The following is a 23850-nucleotide window of genomic DNA, read 5'->3' as shown; positions in this document are numbered from 1 at the left end:
TATAATTAACCAGAAAGACCCTTGTAAATAGACTCATACTTGCCTACGTCATCCCTGGGCGTCATGGTTGTTCACAACCTAACATCATCTCACCTCGTATGTCAGCTCCCCCGCCGCTGACTGGACTTTTCCGTTCTCTCTTCCTGCATCATCACAATCATTCAGCCCTGTCGCATTGTATATCAATAACTTCAACAACAACTTTGTCCGTATCCCATCTACCCAGGCCCTTTGGCCCAGAACCACCATCATGGAATCTTTCTCTTTTCTAAAGCGTCGTACCACCGACCTCCTCAACAATGTCCAGCAAAACCTCCCTGCCATGCCTACCGTACCTACCATCCCCTCGGCGCCTGCTCCTCAGAAGAAGGATTCCATCAAAGGAACATGGGAGCGCATTGATGCTCCCAGCGTCCCTCGCTCCTCTCACTCTCTCAACATCGTTCATGGTACCGCTTACATTTTTGGCGGAGAGATCCGGCTGCGAGAGCCGGTCGACAATGATATGCATGTCGTAACACTCCCCTGGTCCAGTGCAGGCTCCGATTATTTCAAGATCAAAGCAGTTCCCGTCAAACCAGACGAGCAGCCGAAGAAGGTGGAGACTCAGGCACCCGCTCAGCCAAAAGCCAAAGAACCCGCCGAACCTGTCGCAAAGTCTGACGAAGAGGATATCGAGAAGAAGCTGGATGAAGTCTCCCTCGAAGAAGACTCTGAGTCTTCAGATGAAGATGAAGAAGAAGAAGAAGAGGAGGAGGAGGAGCCAGCCGGGAGCAAGTCCAAGGGCAAGGAACCCGCTGGACCGGAGCGACCGGAATTGGGCAATGTCCCATCTCCACGAGTCGGCCATGCTACCGCTGTCATTGGCACTCGCATCTTCTTATTTGGTGGCCGAGGAGGTCCCGATATGAAACCTCTTGACGAGGCCGGTCGCGTTTGGATCTTTGATACCCGCTCCAATACATGGACATACCTGGACCCTGCGCCAGCTATCCCAGGTGGTAACATTGTACCTCAGCCCGCCGCTCGAAGCTTCCATACAGCCACTTCTATCGAGCGACCCCGAGATTTTGCTCCTACAAGACCTAAGCAGGCTGAGACTTGGGGACAATGGGCTCTGGGTGATACCTCAAAGACAGGTATCCCTCAGGCTCCTATCGTTGGCAATGTAGCTGAAGAGGCCAGAGATGAAGAGTCGGACGGCTACGGCACTTTCTTCATTCATGCAGGATGTCTCGCAAATGGCGAACGAACCAATGATACTTGGGCTTTCAACGTTCATGATCGAACTTGGACTGAGCTTCCCGCTGCTCCTGGACCTGCTCGGGGTGGCAGCGCCATCTGCGTAAGCAAGACTCGACTGTACCGCTTTGGTGGCTTCGATGGCCAGAACGAGATTGGAGGACAGCTTGACTTCCTACACCTGGAAGTTGAGAGTTTTGACGATCAGGGCACCAAGGGTGAGATCGCAGTTCGCGCCCGTGGCGGCTGGCAAACCGTCCTCGCAAGTGACCCCAAGACGGATTCCACTGAGATCCACGCCGAGCCGAATCAGGTTTGGCCTGAGCCTCGAAGCGTCGCATCTCTGGAGGCCGTCACCTCAGGTGCTGGATATGAATATCTCGTTCTGACCATGGGCGAGCGTGACCCAAGCCCAGAGGGCCATGAGGGTGCAGGCAAGTTCCTGAGCAATGTTTGGGTGTACCAGGTCCCCCCTCTAGGCATGACTGCCGCCAGCGTTACTGCCGCCATGTGGCAAGCTGTTGGTCGCAAGACAGGCGAGGGTAAATGGACTGAACTTGATCTCGTACCATATGATGATGATAACAGTGAAGACATGCCCGAACCAAGAGGCTGGCTTGCCAGTGCGCCCATGGGCGAGCTTGAGGAGAGCGGTATTTTAATTTGGGGTGGCTTGGGCGAGGACAACGAAAGACTTGGCGATGGCTGGATCTTGCGAGTAGGCGACGCCTAGACGAAAGAATTGAGGAGATTTCTGGCTTGGATATAGTGCTTTTTGGCGCAACATGTTTTTGGCGATCACCATAAATGGACGAATGAAAAAGAAAACGAAACCCTTATGCAGAACCGATACCTCGTGTAGTATGGATATTACCGTTAACGAGAACCACACATTCCTATACCAGATATAGCATTTGACATGGTGTTATGTACAATTGTGGCTTCTTCCCACCCATCACTTTTTGCCTCGTTCACTCCAAAGCATTTCCTGCCTTTAAAACTAAAAAAGAGAGATAATAACGTTGTAATTCTACAGATCCTTCCTTGTGGTCTCGGTTCCCCAGGGCTCCGAGGTAAGGCTTGTCAGGCCAGCACTGTTCTCGCAGTCTTTTCGGCCGCTAAGGGGACCAGGCTTGGGAACATTGACGGTGGAAGGATCAGTAGCAGTGGCCTTGGATCGGAGGGACTTGAGAAGGTCCTTGACGGAAGCAGGGGTAAGGTCCTCGTAGTAGTCGTCGTTAATCTGGATCATAGGGGCGTTGACACAGGCACCGAGGCATTCGACCTCGAGGATGGTGAAGAGACCGTCGGCGGTGGTCTGGCCCTGCTCAATGCCGAGCTCCTCCTTGATGGCCTTGACGATAACATCGGAGCCGCAGCCTCCAAGCTGGCAAGGGGTCTGTTTATGCCGTTGTTAGTCCAAACTGTATTTTTGGGTTGTGACAATCTCCAATGACGTCTATACAACGTTGCCACAATCTAATGGAGCAATTGTCGCCAAAGAAGATATGTCCGGGTTCGAAATAAAACATACCGTAGTGCAGATCTGGACAAAGTACTTGCCCACTGGGGTTCGGTTGTACATGGTGTAGAAAGAAGCGACCTCGTACACTCGCATGGGAGGCATCTCAAGAAGACGAGCGACCTCGTTCATGACGCTAATGCTGGTGAAGCCGTGCTGGCGCTGGCCGAGGTCGAGCAGAGGCATGACAGCAGCCTTCTTGTACTGGGGAGGGTATCGCTTAAGGATCTCGGCCATGACTTTTTGGTTCTCTGCGTTGAACTTGAAGGGGATGTCGGGGTTGTTGTCCTCGGTGTTTCGATGCTGTCACACGCCATATGTCAGACCGGGTGTGCTTCTCGTCATCTTTGAATGCGAAGCAATTGCGCTCCGGGAAGAAGCGAGAGCTCATATTTCTCCCAGCAGGCGCAATTGGCAGCGCCAATTGGAGCTACTTACCACCATGAGAGTGTCGCTTCGTCGGCTGGCTGTGAGGGAGAAGGCGGCGCGAGACTGAGGGCGGGCAACCCGGCACGCCGGCCGGATGACGGAGCGGATGAGAGGAGTGAACCTGCTCGCCATTGTGTGATTTGGTTTTGTGTGGTTGTTGTGAGAGCGAGCGAGGTGGGCGTCGTCGCGGGGTTGGGAAGGCTTGTGAGGCGATCGTGAGGTCGTCGGTTCCAGATCTTGTCAAAATGTCGCCGTCGTAGCGAGCATTACAATTCGACTTGGAGCTGCTTGCAAAATCAAGATTGATGATTGGTGTAGCTGATCCTAGGTTTAGCCGGTCGGGGGTGGGGGGTCAAAGTGAAGCTAGGGAAGATACGTATCGACTTAAATGTGGAGGAGTGAGCTTGTTCCTCTGATTCTCTTATATTAAATTAAATTATTAAAATAATATTTTCGATGAGAAACAACTATCTCGGTCATTTTCTGAGAACTCCTAGCTTGGATTGCAGAGACTTGCGAATATGAAGGACGAATGTCAGCTTCCATAGACCCATCAGTCATTTAACCCTGACTACCATCAAGATGCAATATTGTTACCAGTCTTGAGTATATCAGATTGCTTACCATGAAATTGCCTTGTACTACCTAGCCAAGCACCATCGACATGGATGGATTTGAGTAACAACAGCTCTGCAGTCATCCTCATTAAACGAACGTATGCTTTCTCAACACACAGCATGCCGTCTCTTGCACTAACAACAAAACAAACACGCTATGGGACCAAGTTCGCCAAGTTAGTGCCACTGCATGTTACCTTGTCCTTGTGCACGATCTCTCTTACCTCTTGGTACACCTGGTTACCAGTGATGTTGTGGCTCGCTATGTAGTTTCAATAGCCTAGCGTACCAAGCCAGCCGGGTTCAACTTACAGCAAGACGATGGCGGCTGGTTGATCAGCATGCATGTCAGAGATATTGGCAAACATACATTCGTAGCAGGAAGCCAATTGGATGCGCCCGTTTCGATAACACAAGCGGGATCCAACACGCCGATCTCCTCGATATCTACTCGTCGAGAAACTCACGCAAAAGCTAACTATTACTCAAATCATCTTTGTACATGATCCTTCACGTAGGACAACCGACAATGCAGTACGGATGCTGCCCCAAGTATTGTTCGACACTCGCTTCCTCACGTGCCCAGAGCTAGACGACGGCGTACGTGGTCAATACAAGCTTAAAGGGCTTCAACGCGGCAAGATACGAACCCGAGTCAAGGTAACCAAACCCTATGACGGCGCATGGGAACAGAACTTCCCGCTTTATATCTCGGGATGTACAATTGCATAGTTCGGCTAGAAGCTTGTATCCTGCTCTGAGACAATGACAATGGATTGGGCGCCCAAGTTCCACAGCTGGTCATGTCGTGGTTCTATATGCTCACAATACGGGACGGCCAACGAGTTATGGGCTCTGTGGTTGATGCTAGACGGGATCGGGCGCATACAATCAACGAACAGCTATGCTGGTAGTATTCGTTCCATGGTGGAGACGAAGCTGAATAGGTAGGAAGCCGGTGTTGTGATTACTTACTGAGTTGTCCGTTTACTAAAATGAGGACCTAAATTTAGTCAAGCGTGTATTTTAATAAGAGGCTGAAACTTGGAGTACAGACTGGTCACTTATATATACCTAGGTAATATCAAGCCCATTTTATTGACAATCTAGCCATGGCCATCACTAATAAATCGAATTAGTGTTATCCTCCCTTCATCGTAAGTTAAAAGCATCCGACTCACTCATCTCAAACATTGAATCTTGCGAGATCCTTGTCGTCAACTTGAAACTACCAAGCTAGCATTAAATCTCAGCCCATTTATCTTACTTAGCTCCTTACAAGGCAGCCACTGGGAGAAGTGCTCAGATCTTTAAATGAACCACGGAAGGAGGTAGGTGGATGGCGCACCTCCTTCATGGGGTTTTCAGCTTGGCTTGGCTTAATAGGCAATCACGACTCCTTTGAGTTGGTCTCGACTTCTCTCCTGACAAAGGAAAAAACTTACATGATCCTTTTCTACAAGCTTATTCTCTCCCTTCAACAGCTGCATACCTCTACAACACTCGCTATTTGATTTGGCTTTTGGCCAAGTTGCCAAATGATTACAACATGCCAATTGAATCGCGTTTCTCAGTTCAAGTTCCCAACTGCTCGATACAACAATGGATCTTTGGCTCATCTTCAGGTCCATTGCCGGACAAAAAGGCCTTCATCGATGCTGATCATCCCCAAGATCGCTACTTCACTTACAGTCAAGCCCGGTTACTTGCGAAGCGTATAGCTGTTGGTCTAACTGACAATGGCCTCAGGCCAGGGGATCGTGTGCTTCTTTTTGCCCACAACAGTATCTTCTTCCCAACTATTGTGATGGGTATCTGGATGGCCGGAGGCATATTCACTGGAGCAAACCCTGGCTATGTCGCTCGTGAACTTGTTCATCAATTGAAGGATAGCCAGGCAATGTTCATTATTTCTGACCACGGTGCTTTAGGGGTGGCTTTGGACGCATCCTCCCAAGTTGGCATGAAACCGTCTCAAGTATTTGTGTTGGATTCAACATGGCCAGATACTTCAATTGAGATACAACCCTCTAAAGGAAGCAGGCATTGGACAGAACTCATCGCAGCCAAGTCAAGGGGTGAGACTTTTGAATGGACTGAGCCGGAAGACTCCAAGAATTCAATCTGCAGTATCAATTACAGCTCAGGTACTGTACGTTGTATCTCACCATCCGACTTTAAATCAGAGACTTGTCTAACCTGACCATAGACTGGAATACCCAAAGGCGTGGAGATCTCACACTACAATCATGTCGCCAATAGCCGTGGCGTTACACTCTTCCACCAGCTTCATCCGGAATTTGAGGCTCGACGAGATCGTGCCGCTGCTCTATGTTTCCTCCCAATGTATCATGCCTTTAGTCAAGGCTACTTCATCACCAGCTTTCCATATGAGCGAGTTCCTGTCTACATCATGCCTTCTTTTGAGTTCCCTAAAATTCTCACCCATATCCAGACTTTCAGAATTACAAAACTTCTAGCCGTTCCGCCTATCCTAGTTCTCATCTCAAAACACCCACTCGCACGCAGTGCGGACCTCAGTAGCATCGACATGATTGCGTCTGGTGCTGCACCATTGGCGAGAGATACACAACGTGAGATAGCAGGCATGATACCCTTGGGTGAGGCCGTCGTTCGGCAGGGTTGGGGAATGACCGAAGCTACTTGTACTGCACTGTCGTGGGACCCTAATAAGGCCCCAAGCTCTGCGGCCGGCGAACTGACGCCAGATTCTCAAGCCAGACTGGTCGACATCGAAACTGGCGAGGAAATCAACACTGCCAACACTCCTGGAGAGTTATGGATTACGGGTCCCACCGTGACCCGTGGTTACTGGCGCAATCCTATTGCGACACAAGAGGCCTTTGTTGTCGACTCTGATGGCACTCAATGGCTTCGCACTGGAGACGTCGCTTATGTGGAGGAATATGCAAAGGGAACTCTTTTCCACATTGTGGATCGTGTCAAAGAACTCATCAAAGTCAAGGGCATGCAAGTTGCTCCCGCTGAACTCGAGTCTCTTCTTCTTGAAAGAGAAGATGTTGCCGATGCCGCTGTTGTAGGGGTTGTTATCGATGGTGAAGAGTTTCCACGCGCCTATATCGTCAAAACGCCGAACGGAAAGAATACATCCAAACAGGATATTGCAGACTGGTTAGCGAGCCGTGTTGTTAAGTACAAGCAACTTATAGGCGGCGTGGTCTTTGTTGAATCCATCCCCAAAGTTCCTGTAAGTTATTTCGGTCCCCTCTTTGGTTCCAAGACAAAGTATCTTTGAAGCTTACATACTGCGGTCAATAGTCAGGCAAGATTCTGAGAAAAGTACTTCGTGAGAGAGCAAAGCGCGAAGTTAGCAACGGCCTTGAGGTGCGCGCCAAGCTATAGGACAGCGGCGGCGATGGGTGCACATGCTAATCTTTATCGATCACGATTTTCAAATTCACCACGCCCGAGAACTTTATGGTCTATGGTAGTTCGATGAAGAGCAGGTCGCCTTGTGTGATTTTCTCAATGTAATTTGCTACGAAGTTGGAAGGGAATTTACATACATCAACAACAAATTTGCCAACGATGATATTGAACAAGATATGTACTTGCGCGGCTTGTAGTACTTTATAAATCCCATTTTCACATGCATAACTATCTCCCAAACTAAATTCGTATGCCAAGTTCAATCACCAATCATCATCATAACCTCATCCAGCAGCGTCGAGGGAATCTTCATGCTTTGGGCCCTGTCGACTCTCCCTTCATCAATTCGATACTGAGCTGGCAAATCCACACCATCACTGATTCCCAGTATCTCCTGGGCAACAGCGATTCCACATCTCGCCGCTACTGGCATGCCATGGCCCGTATATCCAGCGCTAACATAAATGCCACTATCTTCACCGCCTAAAGCTGCGGGTAGCTTGCCAACCCAAGGATAACCATCTCTCGAATACCCCATGATGCCAGTCCACTCATATGTAGCTTCAAGGGTAGTGTCCTCCACCTCTTCTGGTGTCTTTAACTTGACAGCGCCATGAAGCGAAGCACGCAAGCGTTCAGCGATGACTGGATCGATCGCGTCATCACGAGAGAGGCCTGTTTGACCATCAGATGAGCCTAGTCTCTCACCGCCAGTGATAAGTTCACCCGAAGGTCGCTGGACAAGATAGTCGTCTCCTCCTGCTGACGTCCACCAAACGTGGCTATGTTCAAGTGGTGAGCTTCCGCTTGAGGGGGTGAGAGCAGCAACCTGTCCACGAACAGGGACGATGAGGCCAGTCAGCTTAGGGAGGAGGTGTGAAGTGTAAGCGTTGGTTGCTATGATAACATTCTTGGCTTCTATCTGGCCACGAGGTGTGTGCAGAGTCCAAGAGTCGCCTGTGCGCTGGATGCGCTCCACGGGCGTCTTTGTCTGAAGGTTAAAGACACTAGAGTCATTCTCTTCGAGAAGGTGCTCAAGAACCCAGCTGACAAGCTTGTATGGCCACAGCTTGGCTGCATTTGGCTGGTACATTGCAGCATACGCATCTGCGACACGTAGCTTCTTGAGCTCCTCCTTGTCAGTCACTATCTTGATGTTGTGGACCAAATCGGGGTTGGAGGCTCTCAATCTTTCCAGATGCTTAGCCACAATCTCGAGAACTTGTTCTGGTATACGGTGTACGCCTCCGACTGTCTCCCAGTCACAGGGAATGTTGTGCTCAGCAACAAGGTCCTTTAGAAAGCGGAATGTGTCCATCTCGAACTGAGCTACTGGTTCTTTGGTAGCATAGAGGAGGGGCTGACAATGACCACCGTTCTGTTAGATTGGATCAGTAATCTTGCAGCACACACCGTTGTCAGATGAAACTCACCCTTCCTGTAGCGCCCCAGCATGCTTCTCGTGCTTCAAGAAGCACAACGTTCTTGCATCCTTCCTTGACGAGCTCTCTTGCGGCGAAAGTCCCAGTGATACCGCTTCCTACAACCACGACTTCGGCCGTCGAGGGTAGGTCTGCTGTACTGTGATGACCCAAGAGTTTCTTCGAGGGCTCTTTGTGCCAGTACGAGTTTGTGCTATCGACGCTGGGCAACTCAGCCTGACCTTGGAGAAGCTGGGGGATCATCATTATCGCTGCTTGAGTAAGTAATTCTTATTGAGGATAGAAATGTGTTGAGGAGTTGTAGCCTGTCACTCTACTTGCGTTCCAATACTAGTTGATATAAGTCAACCCAACGACACATAACCCCGCCTTGGACGGTAGTAATCGGAGGGCGCTGTCCAGATTACGTGTATCTCTCCTCCCTATCAGATATGTAAATGGAGAAGCAGAATGCAATAGATAGACTGATATGACGTTACAACGTTATCAGCTTACAAAACCCGAATGGATATATCACGTTCCACAGCAGCACTTTTGTTGTGAATTGATCATATCATATTCATGCCATTTCGTCGTCAGAATCGTCAACAACTATCAGATCGGCCTCCTTCATCCAGTAGCCCTTTCAATCCATGCAGTCCCTACCTCGACAGCTGGGCTTTTGAGGTATCCTTCACCTCCTATGCGTGCTCACAGAGAGCCATTACTATAATTTACAATATTCCGTTCCTCCCACCTTCCAATGCAGCAAATCTTGGCAACAACCTGCCTGGTACAATGCGTTCGCTGAGACAAATCGTCTCTTCTGGCTCTTCCACATGCTTTGCTTTGTTCTGTGCTGTGTTTCCCCTTGCTCTGCTGAAAACCTGCAGAGATTTGTCGAAACTTTTAATTATTACTCCCGCCCAATATGCGCTGTAATCATAGCATGGTCTAGTTCCTCCCGGGGTATTTCGTACACGCTGTCTCGCTTTGAAGACGGCAAAATATTCAAGCCACTTTGATGAGAGGAGCAACTATGTGTTCTCGGTCTCAGTGGCGGACAAATGAAAAGTTGGTAGATAAAAAGAGTGTGGGTTCAGGATGGTGTCGTGTTGCGCTTGGAAAACGACAGGCTCCTGGTTCGAATGTTGTATAGCCGACTCAATAAAAACGCCAGGTAAACAACTCCCGCTAACGACATCCATTCCTCATGGTATTCGTATCGTGTCATAGTAGCATCTGATGTGGATAACATCGAATGCGCATAATTGTGTAACAAAAAGTTCCTTGTTTGCAGAACTCCAGTGGTATCCAGAGTCACATGCAGTGGGTATATCCTCCTCAGACATCCGTCATCTCTGTGTCGCTGTCGCCTCCCTCTGCAATGGATATTTCGGAGATAGGAAACATATCGGCTGGTCCCCAGTTTCCTTCATAGACAGTGGCTGGTGCGGCGCGCTGGTGGCTGACCCACTGCATACCCTCTAGTTGGAGTACTTGGTGCACAGTTGGTCGTTCGCTGGGCTCCTGTGCTGTCATCCATCGCACAATAGAATCAAGCGAGCTGATGTGCATGGCATTGACCATAAAGTCGGGAGGCTGTTGCAGTTCCGATCGCTTGTATGAGCCAAACAAGTTGCTGGGGTCGTGCGTCTTGCCACTAGCGAAGCCGTCACTGAGCACTCCCTCGGTAGGGTTACCGGTCGCATCTCGCTGAACCTCGATTGAAGGGTTCCAGGTCAGGCTGGGCACCTCGGAGAGGTCACCGGAACGCAGAGCAATCCAGGTAGGTCCATTATCGGGGAGGACAACATTTGCTGCGGTCTCAAGGATGATGAGGCCCAGAGAGAAGACGTCGGCAGATTGGCATGACTTGCCCTTGAGCATCTCAGGAGCCATGTACTCACGATCACCCTCAACGTCAACGCCCTCAGCAGATGAGCATGATTGAGCCAAACCAAAGTCGGCGATCTTGAGAACGCCCTCAAAGGTGACAAGGATGTTTGCCGGCTTCAGATCCAAGTGCATAAAGCCAGCGTCGTGGATGTCCTTAAGACCCTATAATTCAATTAGCTATGTACATGACGTTATATGACTCAAAGTAGCTTACCAGGCAAAGGTCTTGAAGGATCTTGAAGATACGGAAGTCATCCAATCGACCTCCTCGTCCGACATTGCCCAAGAACTTGTCGAGGGTGCCCTCCTCACAGTACTCAGTTTGGATGTACAGATGATAGTTGTGCTCCCAGTTGTCAAAGTACTGTACCACATGCTCGGAGTGGCTCAAAGCCTTGAGGATCTCCGCCTCTCGAAGCTTGGTTTCCCGATCCCTAGGTCCTTGGAAAGGTTGCTTACTCTTCTTCACAGCAAATACCTTTCCCTTGGTGGGGCTTTTTGAGGGAGTTGCAATGAAGTCATCGAATGTCATTTTTTGTTGGTCCACCTGGGTGACGCGGTAGACAAGAGAGAATTCTCCCTTTCCAATCTGCTCAACCTTTTCGAATCGGGACGATAAGCTCACGTCAAGGTCAACATTGCTGGTGCGAACATTCACGGGGGTAACAAGGAGGCTGGTGGAAGACCTCAAATCTCGACCTGCTGTTGGAGTTACGGGAGGCGCCATGTTGTCGGAAAAGGAGTCGCCAGCCTGCGAAATTGACAGTCGGCTGGTATCGAGGGGGAGCAAACTCTCGCGGGGGGTTTGTGGTGTTCTTCGTCCATCAAGAGGGCTCGCTGATACAGAAAGTTTCGATTTAGTAAATGTCTGAGTAGGAGAGCTTATGGAATGACGCAAAGAAACTGTGCTGAGTGGAGAAGGAGAGTGTAGACCTCGCCGAGCCCTGGAGCGGCTAAGCGAAGACAGAGGGAGGTGTGATGATGGTGAATACAAACACCCAGCTCGGAGTGGTCGACTTGAGTTGTCGATTGATCCTGCTAAAGCGTTCGGTGCTGCGGAGCCCGACTTACAAGTTGCTTCTCGAGGAACTGGGTTACCGAAAATAGGCGTAGGGGCATGGATAACGCGGTTCGCGGTTGGGCTGTGGTTGTCTTGAGGACTTTCGAAAGAGTGCTCGCTGACCTTGCTAAGGCTAGGAGTAAGGGTGTTCTTGGTCGGTGTTGGGGGAGCGTCGCCTTCCATTGGGGTGGAGAAGTCAAGCGTGTCATTGAAAAGATTGTGCTCATCGCCATCAAGACTCAGGACGCTACCGCGGCGTGCACCCCTAGAAGCACTGCCACGTTGAAAGATAGACATGCCCTTACCAGGCCTGCTAAAGGGATTAGAGCTGGGGACTTGGGTGCCGCCATTGCTAAACGGTGTGGAGGGAATTCCGCCAAAAGAATTTCGGTTATTAACTCTCTTTTTCATGGCACTCCCGGCCGGTGGGGGGAAAGTAGCAAAAGGGTTCGAGTGCTTCTTGCATGGTGTATCAGGGGGTGCCATCTTCTTGTCTGCATCCTCTTCAGGATTTCTGTTGACCTTAGAAATCAAACCAGTAGAGTTGAAAGCGCCGACCCACAGATGGTTCTGGCTGGGCGTCGCCATAGCCCTGGCCATATCATTTGGACGGGTCGGCCTTGTTGCGTTGAGGGGCAAGGAGCGTGAGAAGATGTGGGATCTTTGTCGATCTGGGACCCGGGCAACAGGAGCATACATGGGCGTCTCCTCAGTGAGGCTGTTCCCTGAAGACGATGTTGTCAAGGTCTTTGATAAAGGATGGGGCTGATGCCCCTTGTCAACCCCGAAAATAGGAGGCTTCGAAGTTGGTGTAGTTGATACGTGTGCGGGCTCGTAACCCGTATCAGCACTTGCGAAACTAGGCGGTTGCGAGGTGGGCGTAGTAGATAGTGGGTTGGTCTCGTAGTCAACGTCGGTGATAAAAGTAGGCGGTTTAGAAGCTGGTGTCGTGGAAGCAAAAGGACTCTCCTGAGGCACAGCAGGGGGGACGAACTGGTCCTGAGAGAGGCGTGGCCGACTTCGAACAGGGGAGTATTCAGCGCTCATCTGAGCTAGCTGTCGCTCGCCAGACCTTCTGCCCCAAGAACCCCGCTCCCCGTATCTTTGTTGAAGGGTCGACTTCCGTAAAGACGATGACCTCTTGGGTACATTGCTGTTTGTGGGTGTTGGGGAAGGGAGGGGGTCCCGGAACGGCGACCCAGTAGTGCCCGCAATCTCATACTCGGTAGATGCATCCTCGTGGATAAAGAAGCTCTGCGACGATGTCGTGTTGGAGCCAAAGACGTTTTGGTCCTCGTTCTGGCCCAGCACCGAAATTCCATGTAAGCTGCGGCGCTTAGCCACAGGGCTTTCCTGGCTCGGCTGGTCCAGATTCATAGTCGCATCGCTGCGCTTCAACGATCCATTGTTGGGAACCATTTGAAACTCGTAGTGCCCGTCAAGGGACTTGATAAATGCCGTTGGCGAAGATCCAGGTGCTTCAAGGTGAAGGCTGCTTCGCTTGTCGGGACTCACAGTCAGGGGACTTGTGGCTCCGAGCGCGTTGTTCTCTTGTCCTGTAGCGTCGATAACAGAGGGCGCAGGCATGGCGGGTAAAGAATTGCCACTATCGGGTGCGGTGTTGAGAGCCCTCTTCAGGGGACTCCTCGGCGATGTGCGGGTTCTTGTCAACTGTCTTGAGGGGGAGGTCTTTCCGGCCTTGGCGGATCTCAAGGAAAGCCGGACGCTGGGGCGAAAAGGCGTAAAGGCGGGGTGAAGTATACCGTTGTTGGGCGGTGCCGAGCGCGTATGGGAGGGCAAAGAGTGTTGGTTTTGAGGCGTCGCGCCGAATCGACGGCAAGGTGATTGGCAGGGCGATTGAGGTGATGTTTGGTGGGGGCTCTCGGGGCTCAGCGATTGCGGACTGGAGCGCGTCAAGAACTTTGAAGGTGATCGCGAGATAGATCGTCGTAATGTGCGAACTGCGGATGTGACGTCGATATGGTGAGCGTGCGTTGGCGATGGTAGGGCGAGCGTGCCACCACTACTGTTCGAGAAGGACATTGTGAGGTTGCGAAATGTTGCGCGCGCTCGTGTTTGTCGCGAGCTGGTAAGTGGAGCGAGACCGATGCGAAGTAAACAGTCAACGTTGTCAGGCCTTATTGTTGTCTGATATCGGTACGAGGTGAATAAAATATCCTTTGAACAATGCAGTAGGGCGAATTAAAGTAACGGTCCCGTTTGTTGTGGTGAAAGTGGGATGCGACGAAACGAAACGGTCGGTACAGCGTCAAACGGCGAAATCGAAAATGTGAGAAGCAGCTCGACGCGATACCCTACAAATCGCAAATAGCTATGCCAGTCTCACTCGGAGGTCAAAGGTCATATCATGACTCGACTACTAGATTTGTGAAATCAAGACGCTAGGTGGATGAGATAGGCAGACGTGTTTGGGCGCAGGCTGCAATCGATATGGTTCTGAATGGTGATGAATCGACAAGGCAGCAATATAATCGCGGGCCGGGTATGAGTGTCGTGCGTTTTCGCGAATTAATTAAATACGAGTTGATTGTCGACAAAAAAAAAAGTTGAGGTTATAGAGAAGAGAGGTTGGTAGAAAGTTGGAACTACTATGCAGTTGTAGAAGTATAGTAGTTGTATAGTAGTGTGCAGCAGTGTCGTGTTTCGTGCAAGTTGAATAGATTTGGGTTGGGGGTGGGCGGGTTCAAGAGACGTAAAGTAAAGTAAAGTGCCAGTGCCTAGTAGTGGGTGGCAGTTGGGACCACTGGGACCATGGCGCTGGCGGGCTTGAGCAAGGGTGTGTGTATGGATGGGCCCTGACACAGACTAAAGAAGCTGTAAAAGACCCAGACTAAAAAGCAAATCGTTTCTCGCTTGTCTTTCCTGCCTTTCTTTTCTGTCTTTGTTTTGTGGGCTTTTTGCTCAGTAGAGTACAAAATAGACCCCTCGTGGTGGGCTACGTAGAGTTGAAACCAAAAGAAAGAAGGAAGAAACCCTTTTTCCAGGGCATCAACGTGGATATTCACAACGGGGGTCTGGTCTTGTGACTCAGATGACAAGGTCGAAAGGACAACGAGTGGTTGTGGACAAGTCAGGCTGGTATGCACTTGTCTAAAAGTTGGCGCAGAATTGATTAAACTCGACGAGGCCCAGAGATAGAGGAGGAGGAGGAGGGTGTGGGATAGCTCTAGAGCGGGTAGAGAGGAGGGGGAGGGACCAGAGGGACCTGAAGGGCGAGAGACAATGGCTGAAAGTGCAGAGGGAGGGTCCTTGTTGGGGTATGGGCATGGCCTGTGTTAGGGATGGCGCGTGTTAAAGAAAAGGTTGGCGCACGCTGGCAGTTGGCGGATCTTGGTGCACACCCCCCGTTAAAAATGCAGTAGTGCAGTGCCTGTTAGTGGTAGGGCCCTCTGTATCCGTAGTGGGGAGTCCTTTTTGCCCGTGTAAACGCTCAATATCTCTATACTATCTACTCCTCCTACTCCTCCTTAGTCAATACACAACAACCCTTTTGAAATCATATCAATAAATTAAACAAAAGGGCAAAATAATCAACAAACCATTGTTGTCTACGCAATAAAAAGGGTCAACGCGTAATTACGTGGGAGGCAAATTTTATCCTCGTAAAGATAACCATCACCCCTCAAGAAAGAAAAAAAAAACCTCCGTCATCTTCAGATGCGGGAAAACAACAAACTGGGGCAGAGGCGCGCTACGAGTGACGCATTTGTTTACACGGTTGCCCAATTAGGAAATATCGCGTCACTAAAAGACGCGTTTTGTCTAAACAAGGGGTACGAGAATAACAGAGACTGGCACTATCGCACCCTTCACCCCCTTGTCAGTTCAAGGCTTATTTGACAAGGATGGCATCGGGAGCTGATCCCCGTCCGTCCATGTTCCATAACAAGCCTCTTCTACAGCGTGCACGTCTGCTCGGTATCTCCAAAATTTAGGAGTGTAGTAATAGTAGCTCTGATCTCTCTGTCTCATCGATGATGGCACATTCGTCAGGACATTCGCATTCCGTTCGTCATATCCAACTTGACCACTACATCCCCTTGAGTTCTTCAACCCGAATACTTCCTCCTCGTCATCGTCTTACGTAGGTGCTGTACATACTGTATAGAACCTACGGTTCTGTAGTTGGGTCAACAAGCTTCTCCGATACATAGCGACGATCAACGATCGTCAGGGAACAGCACGTTGTTTTTCTACGACGGGACATTCCCGTGCACAAGCTTGGGGTGCGCTAGGGCTCTCTTTGTAAGTGAGCTCTATGATAGCTACTAGAGCTGGTAGTTCCTGAATTCCATCTTGAACTAAGAAGCATCTCATCTAAGTCTGTAACAAAGGGTTGAGCATAATGCCGTGCATGGCATTATCGGGAGAGGCTGACTGCTAAGTACTAACCACCCATTATTCACCGTCTGGCTCTTTCAGACATTACCAGCAAAGTTGAAGTGGAAATCTTCTTTCAGAGACTGACATGTAAGTCGGGACGTCCAACACCCTGGTTCTCTTCTTCTTCGCTTCGCTCAGTCTACTCCACAGGGCGCATCTCAGCGCCAGTGTTTGCTCAGGGGTGCTCCCGTCCATGAGGCGGCTGGTGGCCTTCAGACTCTTGTCAAGCCATTGCAAGCCACTCTCTGCGACCTTTTGACAGACCCAGGGGACTCTTTTTTGTTCCTTTCCAGCCAGCCGCCAGTGAGTTTCTACATTACCTGGGGGCTGACGCCCGTTTAAAGGTCGCATACAAGCCGAGCATCGCATGGCATGGGATTTCGACGAGATAGGACAAGATCATGATGAAATGGCATGAGATTTATTGTGCCGAAGCCAAAGAATCAAGCGCCTCTGCTGGTCTGTCATGCGGTCACAGATAGAGCATGTATCTAACTGTCTAAGGTATCGACTGTGTCTGTACTCTGAAGCAAACGCTGGAGCCGCTCCGAGTCCAGATGGCAGCTTGCAGCAAGCAAGCAAGATGCAATGCGATGAGATGGGGTTAGGCTTGGTTGGGGTTTGTGTTAGGGGACTGGCTGGGTTTGGCTGGTCCGTGTCTGATGTCCACTCGTTCGCTGGTTCCCGTCTCCTTCAGACCACTCAGCGTCATGATCGTCGCCGTCAGTTATTGATGAGCATGCTCCATCCTGGGTGCCCGTCACTCGCCTTGTACAGTACTGCCTCGAGTACGGAGTACACTGTAGATGGACGTGTTGTACAGCACCGCGTTGTACAACCCGAGACAGCGTCGACCTGGTCAAGTAAGGCATCTATGAGAAAACATGAGCAGCTTTGGTCTTGATCAGCAAATTTTACATACCAGTCAATCCCAAAAAGATAACCGCTCAGTGGTCTCGACCAGAAGCTAGGGCACCTCATCAGGTACACAGACGCACACACACCCACCAGCAGCATCCCGTCCATCCATCCCATCTCATGGATCCCCAGTTCCAGGTCAAGTGTATCAGCCTCCCGATGCGCCGGGCCTCCCATGACGCGCAGCAAATCTCCTCGATCAAAACAAACAAAAACGGTGGATGAACGGCCACGGGCCCCCCCTATTATCATTATCCCTCTTGTGCACTCCCACCGTATCCACTGAGTCTAGCTGTGTTAATTTGGGTCTTTAAATTGTGCTCTTTATGCCAGCCCTCTGGTTTCATTTCGCTTCTTGTGCGAGAGTCCGGGGTGACCCCCTGCCATATGTGAGAAGTAACTCACGCTAAACAATTTACTCGTGTGTGCGTTTGCGAGTTTGTTGGCCTGCGTGTGGACGAGAAGAGTGAAAAAAAGCCCTGCTCGTGAACTGGAGACCATTTGGTGTGTTATCGTATCAGAGTCACATATAGAACTTGGGGTGTTTGGCAATGTCCCCTAGTGAATCTACACACCCAACCAGTTAGTCTACTATTGTTGTATTTACTTTGAAACCGTCTACCAATCAATGCCCTCGCTCGGCACATGACGGCTGCCATGGCTACTCTTGGAAATGCTCCGTGCTTCTCGATCGAACGTCTAAATCGGACTTACACTAAGCATGAGCTATAAGTCACTTCTTATCCTTCATCTACCTACACAACTGACCATACATCGCACGTACATATGATATATGTATACTAGCACTATGCTACATACGCCCTGCGCTCGCATATTTTGCACTAGGCAGGGTTATTAACAGGCTGTGCAGCATCCAGACTAAACAGACCAGATTGTTGACCGCTTGACTTGGTTGCATATTTTTATGGGACGTTGGCTGCAACTAGAAGGCTGTTGAAGCACACCGCACACAAGTCTCCAGCTCTATAAAAGGGAACCCCTATGCAATTCATATTACAAAGGGTTGCTGCTGCTGCAGCCCGAGGCCGCTTACACGGCGTCTGTTCTATCTTCAGAATCGCTTGAGCCCCTATCTACGGTTTGCTTCATGCAGGGCGTAACCGTTGTCGTGTTGTTGCGATGCAGTTAACAACGGTTGTTATCCAACATGAAACGAACCAGCAATTAGTTACAGCCTGCACAATTTTGTAGTAGTAGACGCTAAGATGCGGGCATTGAATGTATATTTATGTGCCAGAGTGACCGTCGCCCGTGCATAGAAACCGTCAGGAACTGAGCCAGCCTGACACCCAAGCGCACCGTTTTCCGAAACCGAAAACACACAAAAAAACACCATGACGCAAAGTGGCTTGACCTTGCCGGGGCCTTTGACTGCGACCAAGTGGACTTGGTTTACCCTACATGCCAAATTCTGCGGTTCGTTGTCATTTGGGGGTCTTGGAATGGGGATTCAGACAAAAACCGGCTGGCCTCAATAACGGGCCACGCTGGCAATGCAAACGCATCCCATTCGACTCCTTGGTTGGTCACTATCGTGGAAACTCGACGTAGCATTGCTTCAAGCGGGCTCGGCTCAGAACTGGCACTGCATGCGCATGGCCCAAAGTATTTGATTGGACAATTGGACATCACGTTCGCAAGGGAGAAGGCGAGGGGTAGCTTCAACACCATCTGTAGTGTAGTCTTCAGGAGAAAGTCTCATCTCGTATGCACCTCCTCGTGAAGGGAGGATCGAGATGAGCGATATTTTGCATGCCATTGCAGCTGACGATCTTCAGCAAGGTCTCATCATCATCGTATCCTGTTGAAGCATCTCAATCATCACGCTGGATTTTACCAAGCCACAATCCGGACATAAACCAGCTTATCTTACCCGAACTTCTCGGCAAAGACATGGCAGGGAACAGGAGTGAGACGGGCGAGATACCGACGATCTAGTAAAGTTCCATCTTCTCGAGATGAATCAGGCCATTTGGTGGCTAGAATTAAGTCAGTGATAGAGTTCCCTGGGCGCTACACAATGATAATCTCGTGATTATCATTCAGCTCTTGACCTAGAAAGGGGTTCCATGCACTTACTGGTATGAACTGTCTCAGCTTTACGCCTGCCTCCCTGAACACTCGGGCTGTATCGTTATCCATGCTGTATGTATGGGCGTAGACAACCTCACTGATGCCCACTTGACAAATTTTGATACTGCACGTAAGGCAGGGACACGTGTCGCAGTAAAGAATAGAGCCCTCGCGTATCCTCTCCCGGCCAGCTTCCAACAGGGCATTTTCCTCGGCATGAATGCATAGACAAGTCGACAAGCCCACTCCTGAGCTGTTGCCGTCATTGCATCGAGGGCACCCTCCGTCAGCACAGTTCTGTAGTCCCCGTGGCGTTCCGTTATAACCAGTGCTGATGACCCTGCGCTCTTTACCTACGAGCACGCATCCAACTCTACGCTTCATGCAGTTAGAGCGTTGAGCAGCCAGTGACGCCAATTCCATAAAGTAGAGATCCCATCCCGGGCGTAGCCGATCAGGGTTTGGAATATCTAACTTTCCAAGGGTCGCGTAGAGGTGGGCTAGGGACGACGAGGTGTTGAGAAGTCTCACGACGGCACGCGAGATGAGGGGAGACAAGCCCTTCTGAGCATCGTACAAGTGGGCATCGCTCTCCGCGACAAAGTCTTCTAGGCTCATGTCAGGCCCTCCCGCATGCCTCTGTCTTGCACGCTCTTGAAACCGGCGCCAGCGGACCGTCAATGGTGCGTCAACCGAGAGGAGCATGAAGAAGGGCCGGCGGAGGAAAACATCCAGGACATCCTCCGTGGGGATGTCGGTGGTGACATAGCGGCTGCGCCATTGCTTTGTAACAAAGTCGAGAAGCTCCTCGGGCGTAGAAAATACATACTGCGAACCAGCCCGGAGGGTCAGTGTGGTTTCAGAGGATGACTTGTAGCCATTATTGGTGGTGAGCGCCGTGGAAGTTAGAGCGCCTTTGAAGGCCGTCGAGTCGTTTGATTGGGACTGCAACGGAGATTCCGTGCCTTGACCCTCAGAATAAGCTGATTCTCCGTCAAGAGAGGGATTGGACGGCGCTGTCTGCGATGACGGCTGCAGATAGAGGTGTTTGAAGCCATGGTGCTGAACCAGATATTGGGCCACCGTCTTTTTGCCAGAGCAGATACCTGAGTTGATAATGTAAGTTTATGAGCTCTCTTGGTTGGGTTATGAGGTAAATTTACTTCCACAGACACCGATGAGCATTTTGTAGGATTTGATGAATTTACCGACGCCCGTTTGTTTGTGAGGACGGGGACAAAGGGACAATGTTACCCGCCTTAAGATTTCTGCATGGCCATTTAACGCGTAGGCAAGCACTATGCGCGTCTCACATCGCACCAACGTGAGTGTGGGGTAATTGATTTGTGCAACCAATTTTCAGCTCTGTTCTTCTAGAAGGTCGGCTGAAGTTCGAAAACGGTATCTCTCTACCTTGCAAGCGGCCGACAAAAGACGTCTGTCTTTGCATCAGTCCATCTTACGATTTTATGATTTGTCTCAGTCCGCGATCTCGATTTAGCGTAACGGTATATATATAGGCACTATATCTGCGTTCCAACCGTCCCGACAAAGGGATGCTGCCGGAACTGTATCAGACACAAATCTCTTGGTAATAAGATGGAGAGATTTTCACATTCTTGTGGTGAACAGTGGAAATAAATCTGAAAAAGGCGTAAACCTTGAATCTACCGATAGTGTGGTTGCAATGAGATTGCATCACTTGTAGCTCGGGGTGATGGTAAATTGTCCGTCAAGGGGTCTTTGTTTATGGTTGACTTTGAGAATGGGATCTTAGCAATTCGATCCTTTGTTGCTGAAGTGTTGAAGTCACGAGGATATCCAGTCAGTCACTCATTTGGCTTAAAGGATCTTGGCAACAACAGCTCACAAACAACAACAGGTAGATGGATAGTTTACCGTGGTGGAAAGAAAACCACAGGCACAAAGCTAAACCTCAAGATATGAAATATATAAAGGTTCCACAATAGCTATCTATAGCCACGACCCCTAATGTCTTGATATTTACTAGGAGTACTTAGACAGTTGAAAATAGTTCAAATTGCCATAATTGCTACCCTAGAGCTCAAACTATGTGTAGGACACTACCCGGACTGATAAGGCTCAGAAAGGCAACTGATAAGTTAGGCCGTTCATTCTGTCCGCAATACCTACCCCGCCGTGGGGCGGCTAGGGTACCATCCATGCTCGGGCAAGTGCCTGGGAGGGAAGGCACCTGCCTGTTTCTTTAATCGATAACCACATACATCATCTGTCGTCTTGTGATGAGTGACCTTCTCATCAAGTGACAGCCTCACTGTGTCAGCCGTGCAAGAACATTTACATTGACTCTTACAGAGCCTATTGTGAACCACCCACAGGCCTCGAACTAAGAATAGCCTTCGAAAACGCTTTTTGGCAGCAGTATTTAACCTTGTCAACTCCCGTCCACCCCGCCTCAGCCCTACTTCACTCTATACATTAGTAACTACGTTGCATCTTGGTCAGCTTCATAGGAAATCACAGCCAAACATTCAACCCCGAGCAGCAGCTCTACCGTCACTATGGCGAAGCCTTTGCAGTTTGCTCCGTTCATTTCGGAGATCGAGTTGCCTTTTTATTCCGCACTTTTCGCTTCAAAGCTTGACCACGATAAACTTGACGACTCAGCCCGAAGCGTTCTTGGACTCTATGAACCGCGTTCCGAAGAGCCCGAGTCCAGCTGTCGGTTACAAATACTAGGAAATGCTCTCACGAGCGGCAAGTAGGTATCTTGTTTGCCTTCGCGCACTTCTTCTCTGACCACAACAGAACTAATGAGCCCAGTTCACCCCTTGCCACAATGCGAGCCGAGGGCATCATTAGAAATGTGAACACTCTTGAGGATTTCAAAAACACAGATAAGCCCGCCATGCTGAGGACCGCTGGACGACAGGTATTTCTTTCCTTATCAAATATGATGATCTAGCTGACACCATCAGGTATGGGATGCGATCAAAGATGGCAGTATCTACTCTGTTCCATCTCTCCTGTCCTCCTTTATTATACTTTCATATGCCGACCTCAAGAAGTACAAGTTCACGTACTGGTTTGCTTTCCCAGCCCTGCATTCCGATCCTGTATGGAAACGGTCAGGCCCAGCCGAACGCTTAACCTCACAGGAAACCACAGCTCTCGTTGACAGAGTTGGGACTTGGAGATACAGTGTTGACGCTCGTGAGCGTGGCTTTTTCCTGGCGAAGAAGGTTCCCGGAAGACGGGAGACCGACGATCCCGACACGCCCCAGGAGCTTCCTTTTCATTGGGAGATTGGCTCACTGCGTGACTTCGAGACTGGCTTCTTTGATCAGGTGCCCGAGGAAGACCGCTATGTGGCATTCACTGACCCTTCGACATACCCAGAGGCGCCTGGGTGGCCTTTGCGAAACTTCTTGATCCTCATCCGACACCGCTTCCGCCTGACCAAGACCAAAGTTATTTGCTATCGCGACACTTGGGCAAAGAGACACGAGGCTAAGAGCGTGATTCTCACAATCGAGATGGATCCCGTCGAGAATTTAGACATTACCGAAATGCCCAAAGTTACTGGCTGGGCTCGGTCAAGCAACGGCAAGCTCCAGGCGCAACAAGTGAACCTGGGCGAGTACATGGACCCAGCACGACTCGCCGATAGCTCAGTTGATCTGAATTTGAAGCTCATGAAATGGAGAATCGCCCCTAACCTGAATCTGGAGACCATCAAGAATACAAAGTGTCTGCTTTTGGGCGCCGGCACTCTTGGAAGTTATGTATCAAGAAATCTGATGGGCTGGGGCGTTCGAAAGATCACGTTTGTGGATTATGGCCGAGTGTCGTTCTCCAATCCTGTACGCCAGCCGCTGTTTAACTTCAACGATTGTCTTGAAGGAGGAAAACCCAAAGCGCTCCGAGCGGCTGAGGCGCTGAAAGAAATATATCCTGGTGTCGACAGCGAGGGACACGCGCTATCCGTTCCCATGCTTGGACACCCCTTCACAGACGAAACCAAGACAAAAGAAGACTACCAGAAGCTAGAGAAGCTTATTAACGAGCACGACGCCATATTCCTACTTATGGATTCTAGAGAATCACGATGGCTGCCAACTGTTATGGGCAAAGCCGCAGGCAAGATTGTTATGAATGCTGCGTTGGGATTCGATTCATACGTTGTTATGCGACATGGTGCTGAAACTAGTCCTGAAGGGCAGACACCCCTGGGCTGTTACTTTTGCAATGATGTTGTTGCTCCGGCAGATGTAAGTTCTAACCAGTATTTTCACCTCCACAACTAACCTTCTTTTAGTCACAAAAGGATCAGACTCTCGACCAGCAATGCACCGTTACCCGTCCTGGAGTCGCACCAATTGCCTCTGCACTTCTGGTGGAACTTTTGACAAGCTTGTTGCAACACCCCCTTGGTAAGGATGCGCCTGCTCCACAGCCAACTTCAGGAGTGATTCCAGAAAGAGATCCTCCCGATCATGCATTAGGACTGGTTCCTCACCAGATCCGAGGCTATACTTCGACGTTTCAGCAAATTGTCATTCGTGGTCAGTCTTACGACTGCTGTAGTGCATGCAGTCCTAAGATCCTCAATGCATATCGTCATGACGGCTGGGGATTTGTGAAGAGGGCATTGCAAGAGAAGGAATATGTGGCAGAGCTCTCGGGATTGGCAGAAGTCCAGCGAAGAGCAGAGGAAATGGCAGCTCATGTTGATTGGGAAGAGGATGATGACCTTGTTGACGATGGTGAAGGAGAACTTATTTAGAAGACTGTAAAGGACATTTGATTAGATGTACATAGAGATGGATTGCCATCATAGTCTTGTCGGAA

At 50.0% G+C, this 23850-nt stretch overlaps 9 protein-coding genes across 9 annotated transcripts; 3 read left to right on the top strand and 6 right to left on the bottom strand.

The window, feature by feature from the left end:
- Nucleotides 1–250: 250 nt before the first annotated feature.
- FGSG_10232 (uncharacterized protein) lies at nt 251–2200 on the top strand (the record flags this gene model as incomplete). The annotated part of the gene is made up of 1 exon (XM_011320879.1): nt 251–2200. The coding sequence occupies one exon, from the start codon at nt 251–253 to the stop codon at nt 1973–1975; it is 1725 nt and encodes a 574-aa protein (XP_011319181.1). The 3' UTR covers nt 1976–2200.
- A 72-nt stretch (nt 2201–2272) lies between these two features.
- FGSG_10231 (NADH dehydrogenase flavoprotein 2) lies at nt 2273–3325 on the bottom strand (the record flags this gene model as incomplete). Its single annotated transcript, XM_011320878.1, has 3 exons — nt 2273–2641; nt 2777–3067; nt 3203–3325. The coding sequence occupies 3 exons, from the start codon at nt 3323–3325 to the stop codon at nt 2273–2275; spliced, it is 783 nt and encodes a 260-aa protein (XP_011319180.1).
- Nucleotides 3326–3770: 445 nt separating this feature from the next.
- Nucleotides 3771–4314, bottom strand: FGSG_13721 (uncharacterized protein; the record flags this gene model as incomplete). Its single annotated transcript, XM_011320877.1, has 5 exons — nt 3771–3965; nt 4035–4072; nt 4123–4138; nt 4181–4257; nt 4290–4314. The coding sequence occupies 5 exons, from the start codon at nt 4312–4314 to the stop codon at nt 3771–3773; spliced, it is 351 nt and encodes a 116-aa protein (XP_011319179.1).
- Nucleotides 4315–5359: 1045 nt separating this feature from the next.
- Nucleotides 5360–7194, top strand: FGSG_10230 (uncharacterized protein; the record flags this gene model as incomplete). Its single annotated transcript, XM_011320876.1, has 3 exons — nt 5360–5962; nt 6020–7039; nt 7111–7194. 3 exons carry the CDS (start codon nt 5360–5362, stop codon nt 7192–7194), a joined length of 1707 nt encoding a protein of 568 aa, XP_011319178.1.
- Nucleotides 7195–7413: 219 nt separating this feature from the next.
- On the bottom strand, nt 7414–8909 carry FGSG_10229 (uncharacterized protein; the record flags this gene model as incomplete). The annotated part of the gene is made up of 2 exons (XM_011320875.1): nt 7414–8599; nt 8655–8909. 2 exons carry the CDS (start codon nt 8907–8909, stop codon nt 7481–7483), a joined length of 1374 nt encoding a protein of 457 aa, XP_011319177.1. The 3' UTR covers nt 7414–7480.
- Nucleotides 8910–9986: 1077 nt separating this feature from the next.
- FGSG_10228 (uncharacterized protein) lies at nt 9987–13188 on the bottom strand (the record flags this gene model as incomplete). Its single annotated transcript, XM_011320874.1, has 2 exons — nt 9987–10703; nt 10756–13188. The coding sequence occupies 2 exons, from the start codon at nt 13186–13188 to the stop codon at nt 9987–9989; spliced, it is 3150 nt and encodes a 1049-aa protein (XP_011319176.1).
- Nucleotides 13189–16631: 3443 nt separating this feature from the next.
- On the bottom strand, nt 16632–17040 carry FGSG_13720 (uncharacterized protein; the record flags this gene model as incomplete). Its single annotated transcript, XM_011320873.1, has 2 exons — nt 16632–16860; nt 16928–17040. 2 exons carry the CDS (start codon nt 17038–17040, stop codon nt 16632–16634), a joined length of 342 nt encoding a protein of 113 aa, XP_011319175.1.
- Nucleotides 17041–18878: 1838 nt separating this feature from the next.
- On the bottom strand, nt 18879–20202 carry FGSG_10227 (uncharacterized protein; the record flags this gene model as incomplete). Its single annotated transcript, XM_011320872.1, has 3 exons — nt 18879–18923; nt 19024–20123; nt 20181–20202. The coding sequence occupies 3 exons, from the start codon at nt 20200–20202 to the stop codon at nt 18879–18881; spliced, it is 1167 nt and encodes a 388-aa protein (XP_011319174.1).
- A 1358-nt stretch (nt 20203–21560) lies between these two features.
- Nucleotides 21561–23785, top strand: FGSG_10226 (uncharacterized protein; the record flags this gene model as incomplete). The annotated part of the gene is made up of 4 exons (XM_011320871.1): nt 21561–21760; nt 21808–21931; nt 21978–23270; nt 23318–23785. The coding sequence occupies 4 exons, from the start codon at nt 21561–21563 to the stop codon at nt 23783–23785; spliced, it is 2085 nt and encodes a 694-aa protein (XP_011319173.1).
- Nucleotides 23786–23850: the final 65 nt, after the last annotated feature.

The sequence above is a fragment of the Fusarium graminearum genome, chromosome 1 (assembly GCF_000240135.3).
Source record: "Fusarium graminearum PH-1 chromosome 1, whole genome shotgun sequence".
NCBI classification, from domain to species: domain Eukaryota; kingdom Fungi; phylum Ascomycota; class Sordariomycetes; order Hypocreales; family Nectriaceae; genus Fusarium; species Fusarium graminearum.
This window is presented reverse-complemented; position numbering and strand designations above follow the sequence as displayed.